The sequence below is a fragment of the Corvus kubaryi genome, unplaced genomic scaffold (genome assembly GCF_017639235.1).
Source record: "Corvus kubaryi isolate FWS band 111438036 unplaced genomic scaffold, C.kubaryi_AGA036_p1.0 136, whole genome shotgun sequence".
NCBI classification, from domain to species: domain Eukaryota; kingdom Metazoa; phylum Chordata; class Aves; order Passeriformes; family Corvidae; genus Corvus; species Corvus kubaryi.
The window spans coordinates 1,977,475-1,996,453 of record NW_024580670.1 but is presented as its reverse complement, the minus strand read 5'-3'; the positions used below and the strand labels follow the sequence as shown (position 1 = coordinate 1,996,453).

The window sequence follows — 18,979 nt, the reverse complement described above, 5'->3', positions numbered from 1 at the left end:
AGTTCCTTCAAGTGGGGCTTTAGATTTTTCCCCAAGAGGAAGAGTAAACCACACATTAAGATGTTGGGTTTTTTTTAACACGAACCAAGGGGAAATTACAGCAGATACTGAAATCTATTGACCTGTTTCAGTGCTGTCCCCATTCCCAGGAGCCTCTCTAGACCTCCCTGATTTTTCCCCCATTGCTTCTGCTTTGCTGCTGTGGAAAAGCTGTCCCAGAGAGCTGCTGCAGGCATTTTCCATCCCTCCCACCCATATTCTGGGTTCAGTGGTTGGTCATATTGAAACACGAGTGGCCCCTCTGTTACTGAGCTCTGCCTTGTTCCTGCAGTGTTTAAGGTCATGCAAAGTCTTTCTTTTTCTCTCCTCATCATTCAACACGATCTTAAATTCACATTGGTTATGCCTCAGCCCTTAAAAAAGGACCTGGTTAAGTGACACCTGCTGTTGAAAGCACAAAATATAATTTAAAAAAGAGAGGCAGAGTTTAAAGGAATGATCCCAGAGCAGCACTTGAGGGGTTGTCCATATTTTCTGGGCTTTTTGTAATTTTCCTGGATAGCACACGAGGTCTGTGTTCAGCTGGTGTCAAAACCAGGATAGAGACTCAACTCTGAAACCATCAAAAGAAGTTTCATCATTCTTCAATTTTGTTTTAGCATTTGCTGAACACAGTATTTATATGTAGTCCAGACATGACTGAATATTCCTTTTCGGGTCTAATACATTTTTTAAAAAAATTCCATGGAGGAGAAGTCAATTGAGGGTATGACCTTGTTCTCCAGAATCTCTAAATCGGGGATTTGTAGGCAAAAAAAGCTCAGGGAGTGCCATGGAGTTGTGCAGGCTCTGATTTATTCATGAGAACATGTAAAGCATCCTCATGTTTAAGAAATAAAACTTATTTCTAAGTTAGGAAAAACCTTTCTTGACTTCTGAGTCACAACCAGCAGCAAAGGCTTGATTTTCACAATTGACAAGGAAAGCCATAATCTTTGCCCGTGAAATTGCGAAGGAAAATATTCTGCTCTAATTGGACTATTTCCACTGACACCAATTATTTCTAGGACACAATTAAGGCTCTTTTGCTGGGTTTAAGTAAAATTATGACCCCGAGCACTGCATGAAAGGCACAATTATAAATGTGAGAGCTGTGCATCCACCACGTCTGCTCCTCCCTCCCTCAACCATGGCAGCCCCAGTGCTTGAGCTGCACTTTGCTGGATCTCCTTAACCACCCCTGGGTGGGAAATCCTGAAGCAGAAGCTGATGGTGGGGCTGGACTCCAGCAGCTACCTCAGGGTCCTTGCAGCCTGCAAGAGCCCTTCTCCATATGGCACTTGGAACACAAGCTTTCATCAAGTGTTTTATAGTTTCAGGCAACTTCTCTGTTCACTGCAGCTGCCAGGCAGCCAAGGTTGCTGTGTGATGCTGAGCCACATCACCTTGTGCAGGAGGGAGGGGCTCAGCTTTGAGTTTCAGCACTGGCAGGTGCATCCCCTCCAAGCTTGTTACACCTGGGACTGGTAAAGCCAGGTTTTCCTCCCAGCTCCGTTCAGGTGAGGACCTGAGGTCATCAGAAAAATCAGGTCATCCCTGGAGCACCCCGAGGAAGATGAAAGAGCTGTGTATCCTGTTAACATCGCTGTTTTTCTGACAGTTTATTGAAGTTAAAAGGCTGTGATTATTCTGAGGTGACAGAAGTGGCAAAATGAGAAGCAGATGCCTCCTGTGCTGTCAAGCCTTCCCCAAAGCCTCCCCTCCCTGGGCTGCTCAGAGGCAACTTTGGCTTCTGATTTTCTGAATGTGAACTTGTCAAACACAACTGATCCCTGCTCTGTGACAGGGACAGGACCTGGGGAACGGCTGGAGCTGTGCCAGGGCAGGGTTAGGTTGGAGATCAGGGAAAGGTTCTTCCCCCAGAGGGTGCCGGGCACTGCCCAGGCTCCCCAGGGAATGGTCCCGGCCCCGAGGCTGCCAGAGCTCCAGGAGCGTTTGGACAGCGCTGCCAGGGATGCCCAGGGTGGGGCTGTTGGGGGGTCTGTGCAGGGACGGGGGTGGGACTGGATCATCCCTGTGGGACCCTTCCAGCAGAGCATATTCCATGGTCCTGTGATTCCACAAGTGCTGTGATCTATGAGCAGGGGAAGGTCGGTGACACCCTGAGGAGGATGATGATGCTGAGGATCAGGGTGAGCAGCCGTGGCCCCTCTGGGCACTTGTCCTATCCCAGGTTTGTGGCCAAACACTTGAGCCAGACTTGAATCACAGAACTGTGCATGAACAGCACAGCGAGAGCTCTCAGTTTCTTACTGGGGAGAGGTAATACCCGGTCAGCTGCTGAGGCCAGAACCAGTAAATGGCAGAGAGAGACATGTAAATGAAATCAAATCCCAGTAATGAAATCAAACACCAATGGGCTGCTCTTAGGGCTGGCTGAATGAAGTAAGTTCAGAGTTTCTTTTTTCCTTGTAAGCGCTCACTGCTCGTAACAAATAAAACTTGTAAACATAACACAAGTGTTAGGCTTCATTAAATTTGCAGCAGACAATTAATTTTTTTTTTCAGGCAATTCAGAGGTTCTTCTGTAGTGCTGATTTAGTTTAATTGAACATATTACCACAAGCAGACAATAAGAAATATATTGAAGATATCCATCTGGCTCCCAGTGCAAACCTTGTGTGTCACTGGCTGGGGCTGTCACAGGCCTTACTAATTGCCTCATTTTGGCTCTTTTACAATCAGTGTGATTTAGCCATTAACATGATAAAAACTGTCTTGGTGAAGAGCTTGATATTAAAAAGCATAGATCTCCTGCCTTGCTCTCATGCCAGTCCTGGACTAATCTCCAGCATTATTGGAGTGATATTTTTAAAAGCAGGAATACAGATGGATGGACTCCCACGGAGCAGCTTCTCCAGGTACCTGTGTGGTTGTGATGGAGGCCCTGCAGCCCGTGGGAAATGGTGCCTCTGGATCATGGGAAATGCCACAGATTCTGCCCCCCCTTCCCTGCCACCACCTTCTTTCTCCTCACTGTCCCTCCAAGCCCCAGCCAACTCTCAGGCACATCGAGGGTCTTAAAACTGGTAATTGCTCAGGTAAATAATGGAAGCAACACTAGAGCAAGTGCTGATGCTTATAGATACACCTGATTCAGCACATAAAGTGGGAAAAAATTGTATTTTTAGAAAAGTTCGACCATTATGTCTGAATAACCTGTAGAGGGAAGAAAACCAGTATTTTTGTTCTGTAGTTTTACCTTAAACCCACCATGTACTGCAGGGTCAGCATTATTGCAACCTCTCTTGCCACAGGAAAAAAAAGTTTAGAATAATGCCTTTGAAAGCTCAGCACTTTTGTTCCAGGAATTTTTCTGACCTCTCCCAAAAAAGCAGGAGGTTCAGGAGTTCTGCATCGTCAATAAAAGGTTGGGTTGTTTAGCTCATCACTGAAGATCAGATCCATGCATCAGCTGGAAGAGGAGACGACCTATAGGTTAAACACAGACTCTTAATGAGACAAAAGCAGGTTAATTAACAGTTTTCATCAACTTGCTTCCATTTATTTTAACATGGTGCATTTCAGAAAGGTTAAAATATTTTTCAGTTTTTGAATACAAATGAAAGCCCAGGGTGGTTAAAACGCAGCCATAGATCACATTGAAATCCAAGCAAAGGCAGTGGGTGTGAGTGTGTTTATGTTTGTGATTGGACATAAATCATAATTAACAAATTATTTTGCAGTGAGGCCCTGGCACAGGGTGCCCAGAGAAGCTGTGGCTGCCCCATCCTTGGAAGTGTCCAAGGCCAGGTTGGCCGGGGCTTGGAGCAAACTGGGATAGTGGAAGGTGTCCCTTCCAACTCAGGATATTCTCTCCAGGCCCAGCTCTGGCATCTGACAGCTCATGCTGCTGTTCCACCCCTGGGCGCAGCGATAAGGGGCCAGATCTCAGTCCCTGCAGCTCTGTGTGTCCCTGCAGTGGAGTTACCAGGAATTTCAGGCAGTGGAAGGTCTGCCTCCTTGAGATTTTAGTTCCATGGAACTCCTCTGGTTCCCAGAAAATGGAACATGACAGCTGCACTTAACGTTTTAAGCTGTGTTTAAGGTTACATGGGATGCAGTCCCATGTCTCTTCCTTGCTGAAGGAGATCCCGGGTTCTGAGCCTGCTGACACCATGGGTTAAGTGCACTGATGTATCAGATTGGTCTTTATCCCAGGGAGGGTACAGAGAGCTTGTCCTGGTTCCATAGCATGCAGTGGGATGAACTGCCAGGCAGGAGGTCCATGGGAATTCCACGAATACTGGGCGCATTAGGGTCATACTCTGAGGGAAAACAGTAAAACAGAGAAAACTGAGGTTGTTGTAGCACATGGTGCTGCTGTGGCAGTGGGGGAAGGTCTCCCCAAAGCCACTTCCCCCCATCCCAAAGGAATTCAGTGTGACTGGGACAGGGGTGGGGGGATGATGATCTAAACAGGACCTGCACTGGGGAGTGACTGGAGATCTCCTTCAGGTGAGGATGAAGGAAGCAGTGTGGGAGAATAAAGAGGGAAAGTGAACTTTACATCCTTGGAATCAGTGACTCAGAGCAGACTGGCCTGAGGGTGATGTTTCTAACATCAGAGACAGAGGAAGTGTTCAGAGAGCACATCTTCTGTCACAGGAGGAGGAAGGGTGAGAGTGTTGAAGACAAGACTCTGGGACAGTGGCTGGGGAAATCCCACCCCTTTTGTGCATTTTCTCAGGAGCACTTTTGGAAGCAGCTCAGCAGAGGATTTGGGCTGATGGGAGCGTTTCTCCCTGAGCCTGGATTGCCAACAGGTTACCCAGAGTTCCTTATCAGATAATAAAAGCCAGGTGGCACCCAGATAAGGCATGGGACTGACAGACCAGGGGGTATCTAAAGCACTGCTGAACATGAGGGAGGTGCTGCTTCAATATTAGGGACTCCTGCGACCTGATTTTCCCTTTTTTTAGTGCAAGATTATGAGCAATCCCATCAGAGATCATATAGAGACAGGAGTCTCCTGTCTTTATCCCAAAATCGTGAGGGCAGAGAGAACACAAATGGAATAGGTTGCGTTCTAGGTGTCCTGGATCACTGTGATCCAGCCAGGCATTTGGGAATATGACAGAAATACAAATGTTCCTGGCTCAGAAGCAGGTGGACTCTGAAATACATGGAATTTTGTCACTGGACTGACTTGCCATGTGTTGGGTGGGTTGTCTCGGTCTCTGTCAGTCACACACACACTTGAATATGAATTTTGCTTTCATTTGAAGTTTTTAAGTGGGCCATGAAGAACCAATCCAATTTGTAGGGTTTAGAGCTGTGTTTTCTTCCAGCTTCGTTGTGAATATATCTGAATAGAGAGTTTATTTAGGAAATCAGCAGTATTTCAGCAGTGAAAAATTCAGTTCCTGTCCTAGGTGCACAATGCAAAGTCTCTGTAAAAATCCATTAGTCCTGGGAGCTAAACTGTGTGATGCAGTTGACGATGAACATCATTCCCTGCAGAAGAGAGCCACGAGCAGAAGTGTCTGGGAGAAATGCTCCAGACCACGAGTGACCCCAGCAAAGCTCACCCAGCACTGAAACCAGGCTGAAAGGAGAGGTGGAGCTGCTGTTCCTCCACCTCTCTGAGGGTGTCTTTCCAAGCTGGATCTTGATTCTGGCCCTGGAATTATTTACATAAGAAAAACTCGTGGCTAATTTGAGGCAAAATGCCATGGAACAGGAGAAATGTCAGGGACGCGTTTTAATGATGCTCTGTGGGGAAGATTTATTCAGGAGAGAAGGAGCTGAGGATTTTGAGGAAGTTATAATGAGGGATGGTCTTGGGGATTGTTATTTTCATTTCACCTGTGATCCTGCCTCCATCCTGCCCCTGACATCAGAACCAGGGCTCAGCCACAAGGCAGCAAAGCAGGAGCACAGCCCTCAGAATGTGAGGTTTGTCCTCTCTGTGTGCCACTAATTAGAATGAGTCACTTCCTTAGGAGCGAGTACAGGGCATTGTGAGACAATTTCACCTTCACCAGGAAACAAATGAGACCTCAGCCCAGAAAATTTGCTTTCAGTGTTTGTTTGGTTGGTTCTGCTCTCCCTGTCGCTGGGTTTGTTCAGTAATATGTGTTTGGGTGTCAGACTTGCTCGCGCTGGTGTGGAGGTCTCAACGGGGATGCAAGAAAAAGTTCATCTTAAATAAAAATATCTGCTGGGCACAGTGGTACAGGGAGACAAAACAGTTTCTAATGAAGGTCTGATCCATTTTACAGGCTGGGCAAATAAGGCAGCAGAGACTTTTAATGACTTGCTCAAGGTCAGACAGAAAGTGAGGAGGAGAACTCATTTTATTCCCAATTACTCCAAGCCTGTGCCCACGCTAGAGCAACCTTCCTCTTCATTTGGCACTCTTCCTCCTCTTTTGCTCATCTAATTCTCTTTTTGATGGAATTGTTGAGTTGAATTGTTCACATTTGGCTGTGATCCAAAGTCTAAATGTTCAGACTGGTGTTTAAGGGGCAGGGTCCCTGCTGTGCTCCCCATGGGCAGCTGGGATACACTCCCTGTGGGAATAGAGCTGAAATCACACCCTGCTTTTGCTTTCCATGTCTCCTTGGCTCAGTTCTTTGGATACTTGGAAAATCCTGAGGTTTGCAGCTGCTGTGCTTTCTTTGACTTAAACTTTCGGGCACTTTTTGTTAATGCGTGTTTGCCACAGGTTTAAAGGGAATAGTAGGAAAAAAATAGGAAAAAAATAGGAAAAACTTGTCCTGTTTTCAGAGGTATCCCTAGGTGCTCCCCTCCGGATCCCTCTCCTGATACAAGTGGCACATAGGAAGATGAATGTCTTGGGCTTGATAAATGCTGTGGACACCAAGCCTGGCTTATCCCAAGGCATGGATGACACAAGCAAGCCTTGATCTGCGTGACATTAAGGATGCTTAAGCTGTGGATCATTCACTGGAAGCTGGGAAGTCCAGCCAGGGATTTTCTGGCTGCTCCTTAAGTTTGACCGCTCAAGAGGTATCCGCTCCTAATGACTCTTAATTTGGGATTTATTCTGGCATGGCAGCTAATTCCTAACGCCTTGGTGCTGGTGAGGAGGGTGGGTAACAGGTGTAGAATCAGTGTGAGCAAGGCCTAAAATACACACTTGTGCCTTAAAAATGCCAAGACTGTGGCAGTCACTCCATGATTTTGCAGTTTGAGTGCCTGGATGTTCCATTTTTTTCTGCTCTGCTGCTTCCTGAAATTTTTGATTGATGGCCATTACTATTCAAAACATGTGAAAACACCATGGATGCACAAACTGCACAGGGGGAGCTGTTCCAGGGGGAAAAATGTTGTTGGGCACTGTGTCCATGGGCTCCATGGAATTACACCTGCACAATTCCCCTGGGTTGTGGTACAAGGAGAGCAGTGATTGATCCCTGAGTGACTGGCAATTTATCACAGATTAGATATGATTTCTCCTGTATCTGATTAACCTTCTCTGTGCGACGGCCATCATTCCTGCAATGACAGTAGATTATTCCATACTTGAAAAGACGGATATCAGCTCGTCGCAATCAATAGCCCACAAAAGGTGACACCTTGAATTCCCTGGGTTATCCACAGAGATTGTCACCAGCACCTGGATCGTTTGTCAAATACGGAGATTCCACTTGAGGCAGCTCTGGAGTGAAGTGGGTTTTATTTTAGTCTGCAGTGCAGAGCTGGACAAGGATGTTGGGGTTCCTGGTGTAATCAGGCGCTGTTGCATCCTGCTGCAAAGAGCAAGAACAAATTTCCCTGAGTGACAGGTTTGATTGTCATCTCCAGAGCCCATTACATGTGATTTGCTTTGTGACAATTGTACGGAGAGAGCTTGATTTGATCAGATTGCATTGCACTGGGTGAAATGGAGGTGAAAGTGGAGTCTTGCGTCCTCTCGTCGCTCCCTGCACTCTCACTGCAGTGGATGTATTTTCATATATTTTGTCTTTGAATTTGCTCTAAAGGGAGCCCCCTCCCCAGTATCCTCCCGTGCAGGCCCATTCTTAATGTGTTTTCAGATTTAAATTACCCTTCATTTATCATTCAGCCCCACAAACAATGCAGCTTGGGGTGTGCAGAAGTGCAGTCCCCTGACTGACTGCCCGCTCCCTGTCTGGGCAGTGGGAGGCATTAAATCCTGGGAGGGAGGTTCTGCCATCAAGTTTAGAGAGTTTTCCATCTGTGGGAAGCTCTTCGGTGAAGCTGAGGAGGAAACTGCTGCTCTGGGACGGGCAGCAGCTGCACGAACAGACCACAGGGAGCAACAGCCAAACCCTCCTCTTAAAACAGCCTTGCCCACCCTCACAGAGAATTCCTGAGAAAGGGGCTCAGGCTCCCAGCTCAAAGTAATCCCATGTCCCCACACTGCTGTGGGGAGATTTAAGCCAAACAAGTGGCAAGATAAGGATCCTCCTTCAGCAAAGCAATTTTAGCATGGCCTAAATGGCCAGCTCAGCCCTGTGTGTTGCTGAATTGGGTCAGTGCTCCTCCAGGAAAGGTCAGGTGTTCCATCCCTCCCTTCCCTAATCCCTGCTGAATACAAGGCCATGTCTCACTGCCTTCACTGCAGAGATCAGTGCTGCCTGATGACATGGAAAGCTCTAATCACTATTCACAACTATTTCTAAAATCAGAGCTAAGTGACTCTAGTCCCGGGCCTCAAGTCCCTTTTCTAAATTGATAGTGTCTCCTTTTAATAGGATTATATTTTATTAGGCTGAACTGCCACAGCACACACCAGAGGGTGGAAATGCTGCAGAATCTTCTGTTAAGAATGTGTGTAATAGCTGATTGTAGGGAAAAAAGGGATATATTGGCATAAAACCAAGTGCCTGTTCCTGAAAGCATCTGTGTGACTCATCACAGCTCACAGGTGGGATATTTTAAAGGCCAAATACTGTAAATACTTAACCTTTTCCCCATTTCTTTTTAATCTCAGTTTTGGCCATGCCCCATGAAGTACTCAATCTATTCAGCTGTAATTTGCTCTGCTAATTCCTCTATGTGTTCAGTCATTCACTGGGTTTTAATCTCTTTAATTCAGAGCTGTATTTTCCTCTCTCCTGCACATCCCAGTGTCTGATGACAGAGCACTCAGAGCTCCCAGCAGTTTCACCAGTCAGGTCTCAGAGGCTTTTGACTTTATGGTCCAGGATAAATATTTCATTCACAAATAGGAAAAAAAAAAAAAAAATAGAGCACGTTTGAGTATTTTCATGTATTGGACTTTGATTCTTTGGTTGCTCATAGAAACCAGATCCTCCGAGATTGATTTTTATTATCTCCAGACATGATTTGCCTTGGAATCAATACAATAATGTAAAATGTCATTGCAAATAGAGGACATTGATCTCAGATGCATTTCTTAACTCCTGCTGATAAAAGCCAAAATGAAATTGGTAAACATGATGGTATTCAAAAAAAAAGAGGCAAAATGAGTCCCAAATGCTCGAGTTAGAGTTCATCTACAAGGAAAACACACTTTAAAGTCTTGTACAGGAAATGGTTTATGCAGGTAAGGAAAAATATATCTGAATCTTTAACACTGTAACATTAATCTGAGAGAATTAGGTAATTAGCTGGTTAATCAAACTGGAAATTGCTGCTTATCTGCCCAGATCCTCACAAGGAATATCAGCAGTCAGGAGTATTTCCAACAGACGTTCACTGCTCAGGCAAAAGAGGGAAGGGGAAAGGGGCATGTACTGCAGACCTCAAAATAGGCTGAAGTTTGGAGTTAATGATCTTGGAGTCGTTTACAACTTTAATTATTCTGTGGTTCTGTAAGATCTTGTACAACATTTCCATTAGCTTCCCAGCAGCATGGAAGTGCAAACCTGAATGAAGTGAAGGCGAGGCTGGAAGAAGACAGGAAGGAATAAGTCTTTGGAAAATTTCCCTTAGAAGTAGGACAGTCTAAAGGAACTCCTCCCTCGCCCCCCCCCGCGCCCCGCTAGTTCTGATTTCTTCAGGGTTTTTACGCTGGATAAATATGTCAAAACCCAAGTATTCCCTTCTGCTCCTTCTCCTTCGACCTTCTCCTGTGTGCTGGGATAGATGTCTAAATAAGCATTTAGGTATTAGCTGCACCCAGCCTTGGAAACGCTGACATTATCCCTTCTCTCTTTCATCTGTCTCTGAATGCTCAATTGCACCGATTCGAGGCCAACAACAGGAGCTGCATCTCCCGAGCACGTTCCAGTTCAGTCTCTCATTAGAGTCAGACACTCTGTGCTCCTGCCGCAGCCAGGGCTGCCACAGCAGATCCCATCGTTTGCTGAGGACTGTGATACCCTTACCTGCAAGGCCCCGCTGAATCCATCCCCCGGAGCGCTTCACGCAGCCCCCGGGGCCGAGCCCAACTGGGAACGGGATGCTGAGTCCACCTAACGCAGGCAGGTCTGGAAGAACCCCTGTGGTCAGTGGGAATTCTGCTGACGGGCCCCGAATCTGTGACACCGCGCCCGGCTCTCCCCGCGCCTCCCGCATCACTCAAAAGCTGCTCTGCACTGACCTAGTTTTTTGAGGAAAAAAAAAAGCATTATCTGCGAGTGTCAGCCTCTGCTGAGGTTTGTGTCACTTCTGCGGTGCCACTGCAGCCCGTGTCCCGCTGTGTCACATCCCGCAGATTGATGTCGCACGCACAGCCCCGCGTGTGCCACAAGCGGCGGTCGCGGCGCTGCGGGGCTGTTTGCCCTAAACAAATCATCCCTCCCGATGGACACCCGATCAATGGCAGGGCCGAGCCGGGTGCTTTCCTCGCAGATTGGCTCATTGTGATCCCCAGGCCTTGCCCTCAATCCTGCAGCCTGGGGGGTGCAGTTGGAAATGCATCCCGAAATGCAACCCAGCATCCCGAAAGGAGCCGGGAGATGCGGGCGGCAGCTGATAAAAGAGAGAAGGGAAGCAATTACAGCCTTCCCACGGATGGGAAGTGCTGCTCAGCTCCGTTTCTTCTAAGGAAAGAAGCAAACTTTGTTAAAATCTCTTGCAGGATAAACCAAATCCACTTAATCAGCCAGAAGGACCCCAAGCTCTCGGCACTGCGCTGCAGCAGTAAAGCCAAGGGAGGTGACGCAGGGAAATCGGGGTTTCAGGCAGGACTAAAGGAGGTGAGACAAGCTCGGGTGACCCCAGTGCAGCCCACCAGGGAGGCTGGGGGAGAGCTGGGCACCCAGAGCTGTGCTGGTGCGGCCGTGAGGGAGTCGGGAAAATTAATCCACAAACACCAGAGGTTTATGTCCAAAAAGGAGACAGAGGAGTCCTGGAATTCTTTATTCGAATTAAGGGAGAGGCCATGGGGCATTCCCCTGGGGTCTCCCAAGTTGTTGGAGGATGCGGCCTCCTTTTATCCCAATTTCCTGGCCCCATTTTGCTCTCTCTTTCCCCATGGGCTGAGGTACCTGAGAGGCACAGACTTCCCAAATCACCTAATACAGACCCCCTTCCAATGTGTACCCTCCCCGTTTTTCCTTTTCCTTGTGTCTCTTCTCTTTTTCTCTAAGTCCAGGGATTTAGCACTGCCTTGGGTGAGCAACAGTCTGTGTCAATCAGTGGAATTCCTATGGAATTTATGGTTCCTCCCATTGCGTCTTTCACCCCTCCGCATCTGGCTTTATCTACAGCAGGTCCCAGTGTGTTTGTAAAGCCGCTCCAGCCGGGGACCATCCCCAGGAGCTCTCGGGCTGCTCAGAGCCCCCGGGCTCGGCTACAGCAGGGCTGGGAAAACCATGGAAAACTGGGAAGTGCCGCCTCTGTCACACAAAGAGCGTCCTCCTGAGAGTGCCGGCGTGGAAGGAAGACTGGGAGGGAGCTCTGCTGCTTCCCCGAGCCTTCAGTGACACCTACAGACCGTCCCTGCCCGTGCGCAGGGGCACATCCAGCTGCGCTCCTGCCATCCCAGGGTGCTCTTCCCGGGAGCGCCAGGCCAGGCTGAGGCTGGATATCAGGAAATATTCTCCATGGAAAGGGCTGTCCAGCCCTGGCACAGCTGCCCAGGGCACGGGTGGAGTCCCCATCCCTGGAGGGATTTAACAGACGTGTGGATGTGGCACTTGGCGACAGTGGACAGTGGTGGCCTTGGCAGGGCTGGGGGAGCAGTTGGACTCAGTGACCTTAAAAGACCTTTTCCAACCTAAATGATTCCACAATTCCATGAAACCTGCAGGCATTTTCAGAAACACCAGGCACTCGCAGTTCCTGCAGCACCAGCAGGAGCTGTGCTGAGCTGCTCTGGCCTTCAGCAAACACACATTTCTTGATATCATTTATATTTATATAGAATATAAATCCTAGAATTCTATTATATTTCATATTCTATGTGTTTATATAAACCTATAATATTCTAACTATATTCTAGAATATCATTATTCTATAAAGAATATTTCATATATATTATATATCTAAGATATTCTACAATATAATTGTATAGAATTCTAAAATACAAATTACATACCAGAATTCCATTCTAGAATCTATTCTATGTTCTAAAATTCTATACAATTATATATTCTATTTTACATATTTATAGTCATTATTTTCTTCATTCTTCACATGTTTATAAACACCTGAGAAATATTAAATTTATTAATTAATTGATTAATTAAGTATCATAACACTTACTCTGGTTGTTCTAAGAGCTCCTCTGTTTGGTCAAAAGTGAACACAAAACACAGACAAATTAGATTTGTCCAAGATAATACAGCCAAGTCCCTGAGGACTTGATCTGAAATCTCTCTAGACAGCAACAAAATCTTTCTCACCACCTCCTGTACACTTTTGATAAGGTTGAAAATCCAGGAACAGCTTCACATCCCCTGGATTTCAGTGAGTAGTTCTGCCCAGTCCATATCTTTGTCGCTGTGTCTTTGTTATTTTAGCAGGGAATTAAGCAGTTGGGCAATAGGCTCTAGAAGGTTTTGGTGTCGTGTGCCAGAGATTGAATAATGCTGGTATTATTTTAGCATGACAGCCGTGCAGAGTGGATTTTTGCAATAAGCAAAAATATCTATCTCTGTATGATTTTCAGACTTTTGGTCTCATTGTTAAGCAATATTTTTCCTCCTTTTCATTTCCTCTGAGGCCCTGTAGAAAAAATTGCTGCATTTTTGTCAACAGAAATGGAAGAGAAATGTTAACTTTAGAGGCAGAGGGAATTCACAGGCACAGACGAGGAGCAGGAGACTGCATAATGTGTCATGGCTCATCTTTCTGTGCCACCACTCTCTGCTCACACTGAAGTGAAAAACAGACAATGAAACCAGTGGTAAAGGAGCTGTGGAACTCCAGCTTGAGAAAGGGATTGGTCCTGAAGCCTGGGGTGGAGCTGCTGCCTGTGCTTAACACAGAACCTGCCACGTCACACATCCAGGTTTGGGGAATTCCCTTTGGAAATGTCCTGTTTAGGACCTTTCCTTCTGCTTCAGCTCCCTAAATGCCCCTGTCTGGCACCACATCCATGCTCTGGAAGGTTCTGTTGGTATCACTCATCATTTATATTTATTCTTTGTGGGGATCCTCCTTGCACAAGGAAAGGATTTGAGTTGTGAAGCCATCCATCAGAGAGCGTGGCCAGTTCTCAATAAACATCATAACAATAATCTCAGCCTTATCTTTCCTTTGCCAGGTACAACCAGATTAAAAACTCCTGGCTTTAATGCACCCTTTTTGTTCCAGTTCTGGGGATTTTACATTTAATTTAGGAACAACAGAACAGTTTTTCGATAACTGTGGTGAGCAACGCATGAGTGTGAAACAACTCTTTGAAGTGAGAAGATTCAAATAAAAGAATCTCTGATAAAAAGTTTTAATCAAACCTTTCAGATCTGCTGCACTCTTTTCCAGCCTTTTCTTTCCTCCTTCTTCATCAGGATGGTGGCTGGAAGAGGATTCTGGAGGGTTTATTAACAGTGTTTTAATCCAACAACTAGAGAAAGGATAAACCCAAAGATAGAATAATTCACTTGTTGATTTAAGGACCTTCCTAAGTGATCACTGCTTAGGATCTCTCTCAGCCCTACAGTGTCTCTGTTCCTCAGGAGAACAAGAATAATCCTATTTTTCCCCTCTTTCTTTGTTGTCTGTAGATCCAACCCGGGTCATGGTGTCCCCTTTCAGCATGGATGTCACGGTTGGGGAAAGCATCGTCCTGCCTTGTCAGGTGTCCCACGATCACTCCCTGGACATTGTGTTCACCTGGTCATTCAATGGGCACCTGATAGACTTTGAGAAAGATGGGGATCACTTTGAAAGGGTAGGAGGAGTAAGTATTAAATCTGACAAAGTGGGTAATGTAGAAAAGGTGACGGATGGAAGGAACTGGATGAAGGCAGCGAGAAAAAGGGGGAAAGAACTGGAAAACTTTCAGCAGAGGTAGAAAACTGGGAAGGGTTTTGCATGTTGCTCTGAGGGAGGTTTGAGAGAGCCACAGGTCTCAGGCATAGTGACAGTCCATGTTTGCATTTGTCAGGAGTGGAATTCGGTGCTGAAAGGAAAAGGAGATACAATTACAAGCCTTGCTGTTATCCCTTAGAAAATGAAACATTAAAAGATGAACTCACAGATTGATGCCCAGGGCTCACAGCAGCAGCAACAGCTTTTCGGGGTGACTGCTCCTGTTTTGGCCCACAAAGCTAAAGTTACAAACTTTATTAATATTCCTCAGCCCAAAGGCCACAACCACGAGGTTACCCTGAGATTTCCAATGTATCGAATGCTTTGTGTCTGGGGAGAAATTCAGAGAGGTTCTCAGCATCCAAAACATCCAGAAACCTGATTAGTTCTATTCAACAGTTAATCAGACATGCACTTGGTGTTTGGAAAACAAATTACTGCTGGTGTGTGATGCAAGATTTCCTCGGAGAGTGCTGTTCTCGTGATCTTCAGCACAAAAATGCTGGGCAATCAGAATGCTGGCTGGGACACAAAGCCATGAAACTAGTGCTGATATCTCCAGATTTGGGCTGGGCTTCCCTTGCAGGAGAGATGGAGACACAGCTTGGGCCTCTGGATGCCAGAGAGGGTAAAAATCGGATATCCTGAGAGAAAAAGGAGGAATCAGAGTGAACCTGTCCTACACTGTCAAGTTGTTTTAGTGGGGAAAGTGCTTAACAGCCCCCAACCCTGCTCCCCTGCCCCTTGGAGGAGCCAGGATTTTAGGGGTGCTCCCTCTCTTCCCTTCCAGGCAGACTCCCATCATTTTAACAGGCCATGGCTTGCATTACTGGTGTTTTCATCAGCCAGCATAAAGTAAATCCATTAGTCACAGTGTCCTTCATGTGATAATGATGTTTAGGGCACATTAAAAAGTAATTGTAACCACTTTTCCCTACTTTATCAGCAGGACTCAGCTGGTGATTTGATGATCAGGAGCATCCAGCTGAAGCACGCGGGGAAATACGTCTGCATGGTGCAAACAAGTGTGGACAAGCTCTCAGCTGCTGCAGACCTGATTGTAAGAGGTATTTGAATTTTGTTACTGTTGTTGATGGTGGAGTAAAATTTCTTTTTTTTTTTTTTCTCCTACCTTCTGCAATCCCTGGGCTCAGGGACAGCCCAGCATCTTGTAATTAATCTGAGAAAAAAGCTCTGGTTCACGCTGGGGTTCACAACATCAGCCAGAGCATGTAAAGTGTTTCATGTGCTCCCAGAACAGACCCTGCCCACACACCCCTAGTACCTGCTCGTGTCCTGAACGCCAGCCCTGCACCCACTGGGCTTGTTCGTGTCATGAACTGTGCAGCAGAAGCAGCACCCAGCTATTGGCTGCACTTTCTGCCAAGAGATGTTATTCTTGTTAAGAATAAACATGATTTAGTGACCTCACTGATATATCAAGATCTATTCATTACCATGCAGAGGTAATGTGTAAGCTTGACTTTAACAGAGCTGTAATTAATTGCCCAGAGCCTGGATCCTTAGGAGAAATCTGATTTATATTTTCCCACTTGTTAACTTTGGGGAAGGCAAACTTGGGTGCTGCTCTGTCCCTGCTACCCTTGGTTCTCATAAGCAGGAGGAATATTAAATTCTTCGCAGGGACATGACCCTTGATGATGATAGAAGTACTGATCTTGTCACTCCCTAAAAACATCAAGGGTGTTAAAACATTGGCACAGGGTGCCCAGAGAAGCTGTGGCTGCCCCTGGATCCCTGGCAGTGTCCAAGGCCAGGCTGGATGGGGCTTGGAGCAGCCTGGGACGGTGGGAGGTGTCCCTGCCTATGGCAGGGGGTGGGATGGGATGGGCTTGCAGGTCTTTTCCAGCCCAAACCATTCTGTGATTCTCAGATGGGAGCAGACTGAACCTCAGGCACCACTCGGGCAGCAATGGCCATGGGGTGGAGCAGAGGGGTCTCTCCCTGGCTGGTGATTCCTGCAGAGCTTCACGGGTTCAATCACCCCAGCAGTGAGGCAGAACATCCTGGTCTCTCCCACCATGGTGCTGGTGCATCCCCACAGTGCCTCCCAGTCCCACCCAGGCAAGGAGAGCTGGAGCTGCCCCAGCTGCTCTGCAGGGACCCCGTTACCTCTGTCCCCAGGAGGGGAAGATGACCAGAGTGCTCCTTCCTTGAGTCACTCCAATTCTTGTGCAATGCCACAGGTCCCCCGGGTCCCCCCGAGGCTGTGACCATAGATGAGGTGACGGACACCACGGCCCAGCTGTCCTGGAGGCCAGGGGCAGACAACCACAGCCCCATCACCATGTACGTCGTGCAGGCACGCACCCCCTTCTCGGTGGGGTGGCAGGCAGTGAGCACAGGTAAGGCCCTCACCTGCCCCATGGGGAGCTCCACGGATGGAAAACTCATCCATCAGCACCCACACAGCGCTGCTTGGACCAGCTCTGGCCCCTGATGTGAAAGGCAATTTCCCTGGCTGCAGAGCACTGCTCTTATTAACTAGTTCCAGGTTTGGCAACCCAAAGATTTAGGGTGCAGTCAATGCCATTACTCACCCATTTTTCTCATGAATGTTTAAGGGAAAACAGAATGAATTCCTATCTCTTGTTGCCGTGCTGGAGATATACAACAGTAATTGCGGTCTATAAAGACATCCCTCAGGGACAGACCGTGTCATCCCACCTATCTTTAAGGAGAATTATTTCCCTGATAGAGGAAAAAATCCCATGATGTAATTGCTCATTCCGTCAGGGGTTAATTTTGTTCCAGTAACCATTAAAGAGAGACAACCATGTGTTTTAAGAAGAGAAAAATAAAGCCCCTCCAAACCTGTTATCTTTACACTCTGCTTCCAAACTGTGGCAATTTTGGAGCAGCTCTTTAATGGCAGGAATTTCTGGGCTAAAAGCGCTGTGGTTTAATGCTGCCTCTTTGACTTTTTTGCAGTTGTTAAAATCTTAGAAAGATGAGAAAAAGTTTATCAATCCTTATTTGTATTTATGTTAAGCCCTCACCTTTAAGGAAATCAGATTTCCCTGTGCCTGTTTCCCAGCAGTTTTTAATATCCCAGTGGGTTTCCTTGCATCCCCAGTTCCAGAGATCATCGATGGCAGGACGTTCACAGCCACGGTGGTGGGGCTGAACCCCTGGGTGGAGTACGAATTCCGAGCAGTGGCTGCCAACCTGATCGGGATTGGGGAACCCAGCAGGCCTTCGGAGAAGAGAAGAACTGAAGAAGCTCGTAAGTAGTGCTGGGCAGAGGAGTTGAGGGTGAAATCTTTGTGGAATAAATGCCAAGAGATCCCTGAGCTGTAGGAAAGCCCTGGCCCTTGGCTCCTCTGTTCCGTTGGAGCCCATAATGGAACCGAAGATGAAACAGGAAAATAAATAAAAGCCTTTTTTTATGGAGGACAAATGTTTAAACTAAACAATTAGAGACTGAATACACAAGTTAATTGGCATACTTTTAATATACTATTATTGACATACTTCTAATGTGCTGTTTGCCATGGCAAATTAGTCATTTTAACAGTTCCTGGCACCAGCAGGGAAGGCCAGCAGTGTCCTGTTGCTGCAGAGCTCTGTTCTGTCTCCCTGTGGGTTTTGGGTTTCAAAGCTGTCACATCCATCTTCTGCATCTCTTTTTTTGCAGTCCCTGAGGTGACCCCAGCTAATGTGAGTGGAGGTGGAGGCAGCAAGTCAGAGCTGGTCATTACTTGGGAGGTGAGTCTCAACCCAGCCCCCAGCGAACCTTCTGTGAATTTCAAAGGGTTGGCAGTAAACCAGCCCAGGTTGCGTGACAAAAACAGCCCAGCTGTTCAGGTGGAGCTAAAGGATGTCCCTGCCCCAGCCCCTGGGCAGGGCAGCCAGCAGGGAAGTGCTGGGCAGGGACCGTGGGCAGCAGGATTTGCTACCGGCTCAGCTCCCAGCGCATCCATACAACAAATTGTGGATGGCCAGGAGCCACCCGAGGGATAAAATATGCTTGGAACATCCTGACCTGGTGGAGAATGGCAGTGGCTGGCTCCCAGCTTCCTCCCTCACCCTCTCTGGGATAGAAGGCAGCAAACAGTTAAAAGCCAGCACGAGGCGTGCTGGCTTTCATTGGTGCTGATGGCAGCCAGCAAGAGGAGATGCAGAGATGAGAAATGTTTAATATTCCTTAAGGCAGATGGGGTTAGAACTTTAGTCATTTGTCTGCTCGTATTTCCATGTTGTGATGCGATGCAGCTGGCATATTTCTCCTAATAATGAACTCCACTAGACATGCTAACACTTCCATTTAGCACTATTTCTGACCAAGCTGGCAGAATGAATCGCCAGAGATATTTTTAAGGTTATTAAAAACCTATAAATGGGTTTTTGTCCTCACCACACAGCTCAATGTGCTAAATTTCCTCCTCTGTTGGACTAATTAGTTACGCCGTGTCTCCTAAAGATACTGCAATATGTTTCAAAAACACACATGGCCAGAACATCAGCCATTGGTTTGAGATGTAATTTGCACAAAATATAATTTGTATTTTGACAGAAG

At 46.9% G+C, this 18,979-nt stretch overlaps 1 protein-coding gene across 3 annotated transcripts in view; it reads left to right on the top strand.

Moving 5' to 3' along the window:
* The window catches only part of CNTN4 (contactin 4), a 271,916-nt gene that overhangs the window by 245,992 nt on the left and 6,945 nt on the right, over window positions 1–18,979 (top strand). For 2 of the 3 annotated variants that reach the window (XM_042013608.1, XM_042013617.1), the window contains 5 exons: window positions 14,133–14,308; window positions 15,386–15,506; window positions 16,647–16,805; window positions 17,537–17,686; window positions 18,098–18,168. In XM_042013608.1, the coding sequence (XP_041869542.1) occupies window positions 14,133–14,308; window positions 15,386–15,506; window positions 16,647–16,805; window positions 17,537–17,686; window positions 18,098–18,168 (677 nt within the window). The remainder of the gene's footprint in view (window positions 1–14,132; window positions 14,309–15,385; window positions 15,507–16,646; window positions 16,806–17,536; window positions 17,687–18,097; window positions 18,169–18,979) is intronic. The other variant, XM_042013627.1, reaches the window with a different exon arrangement.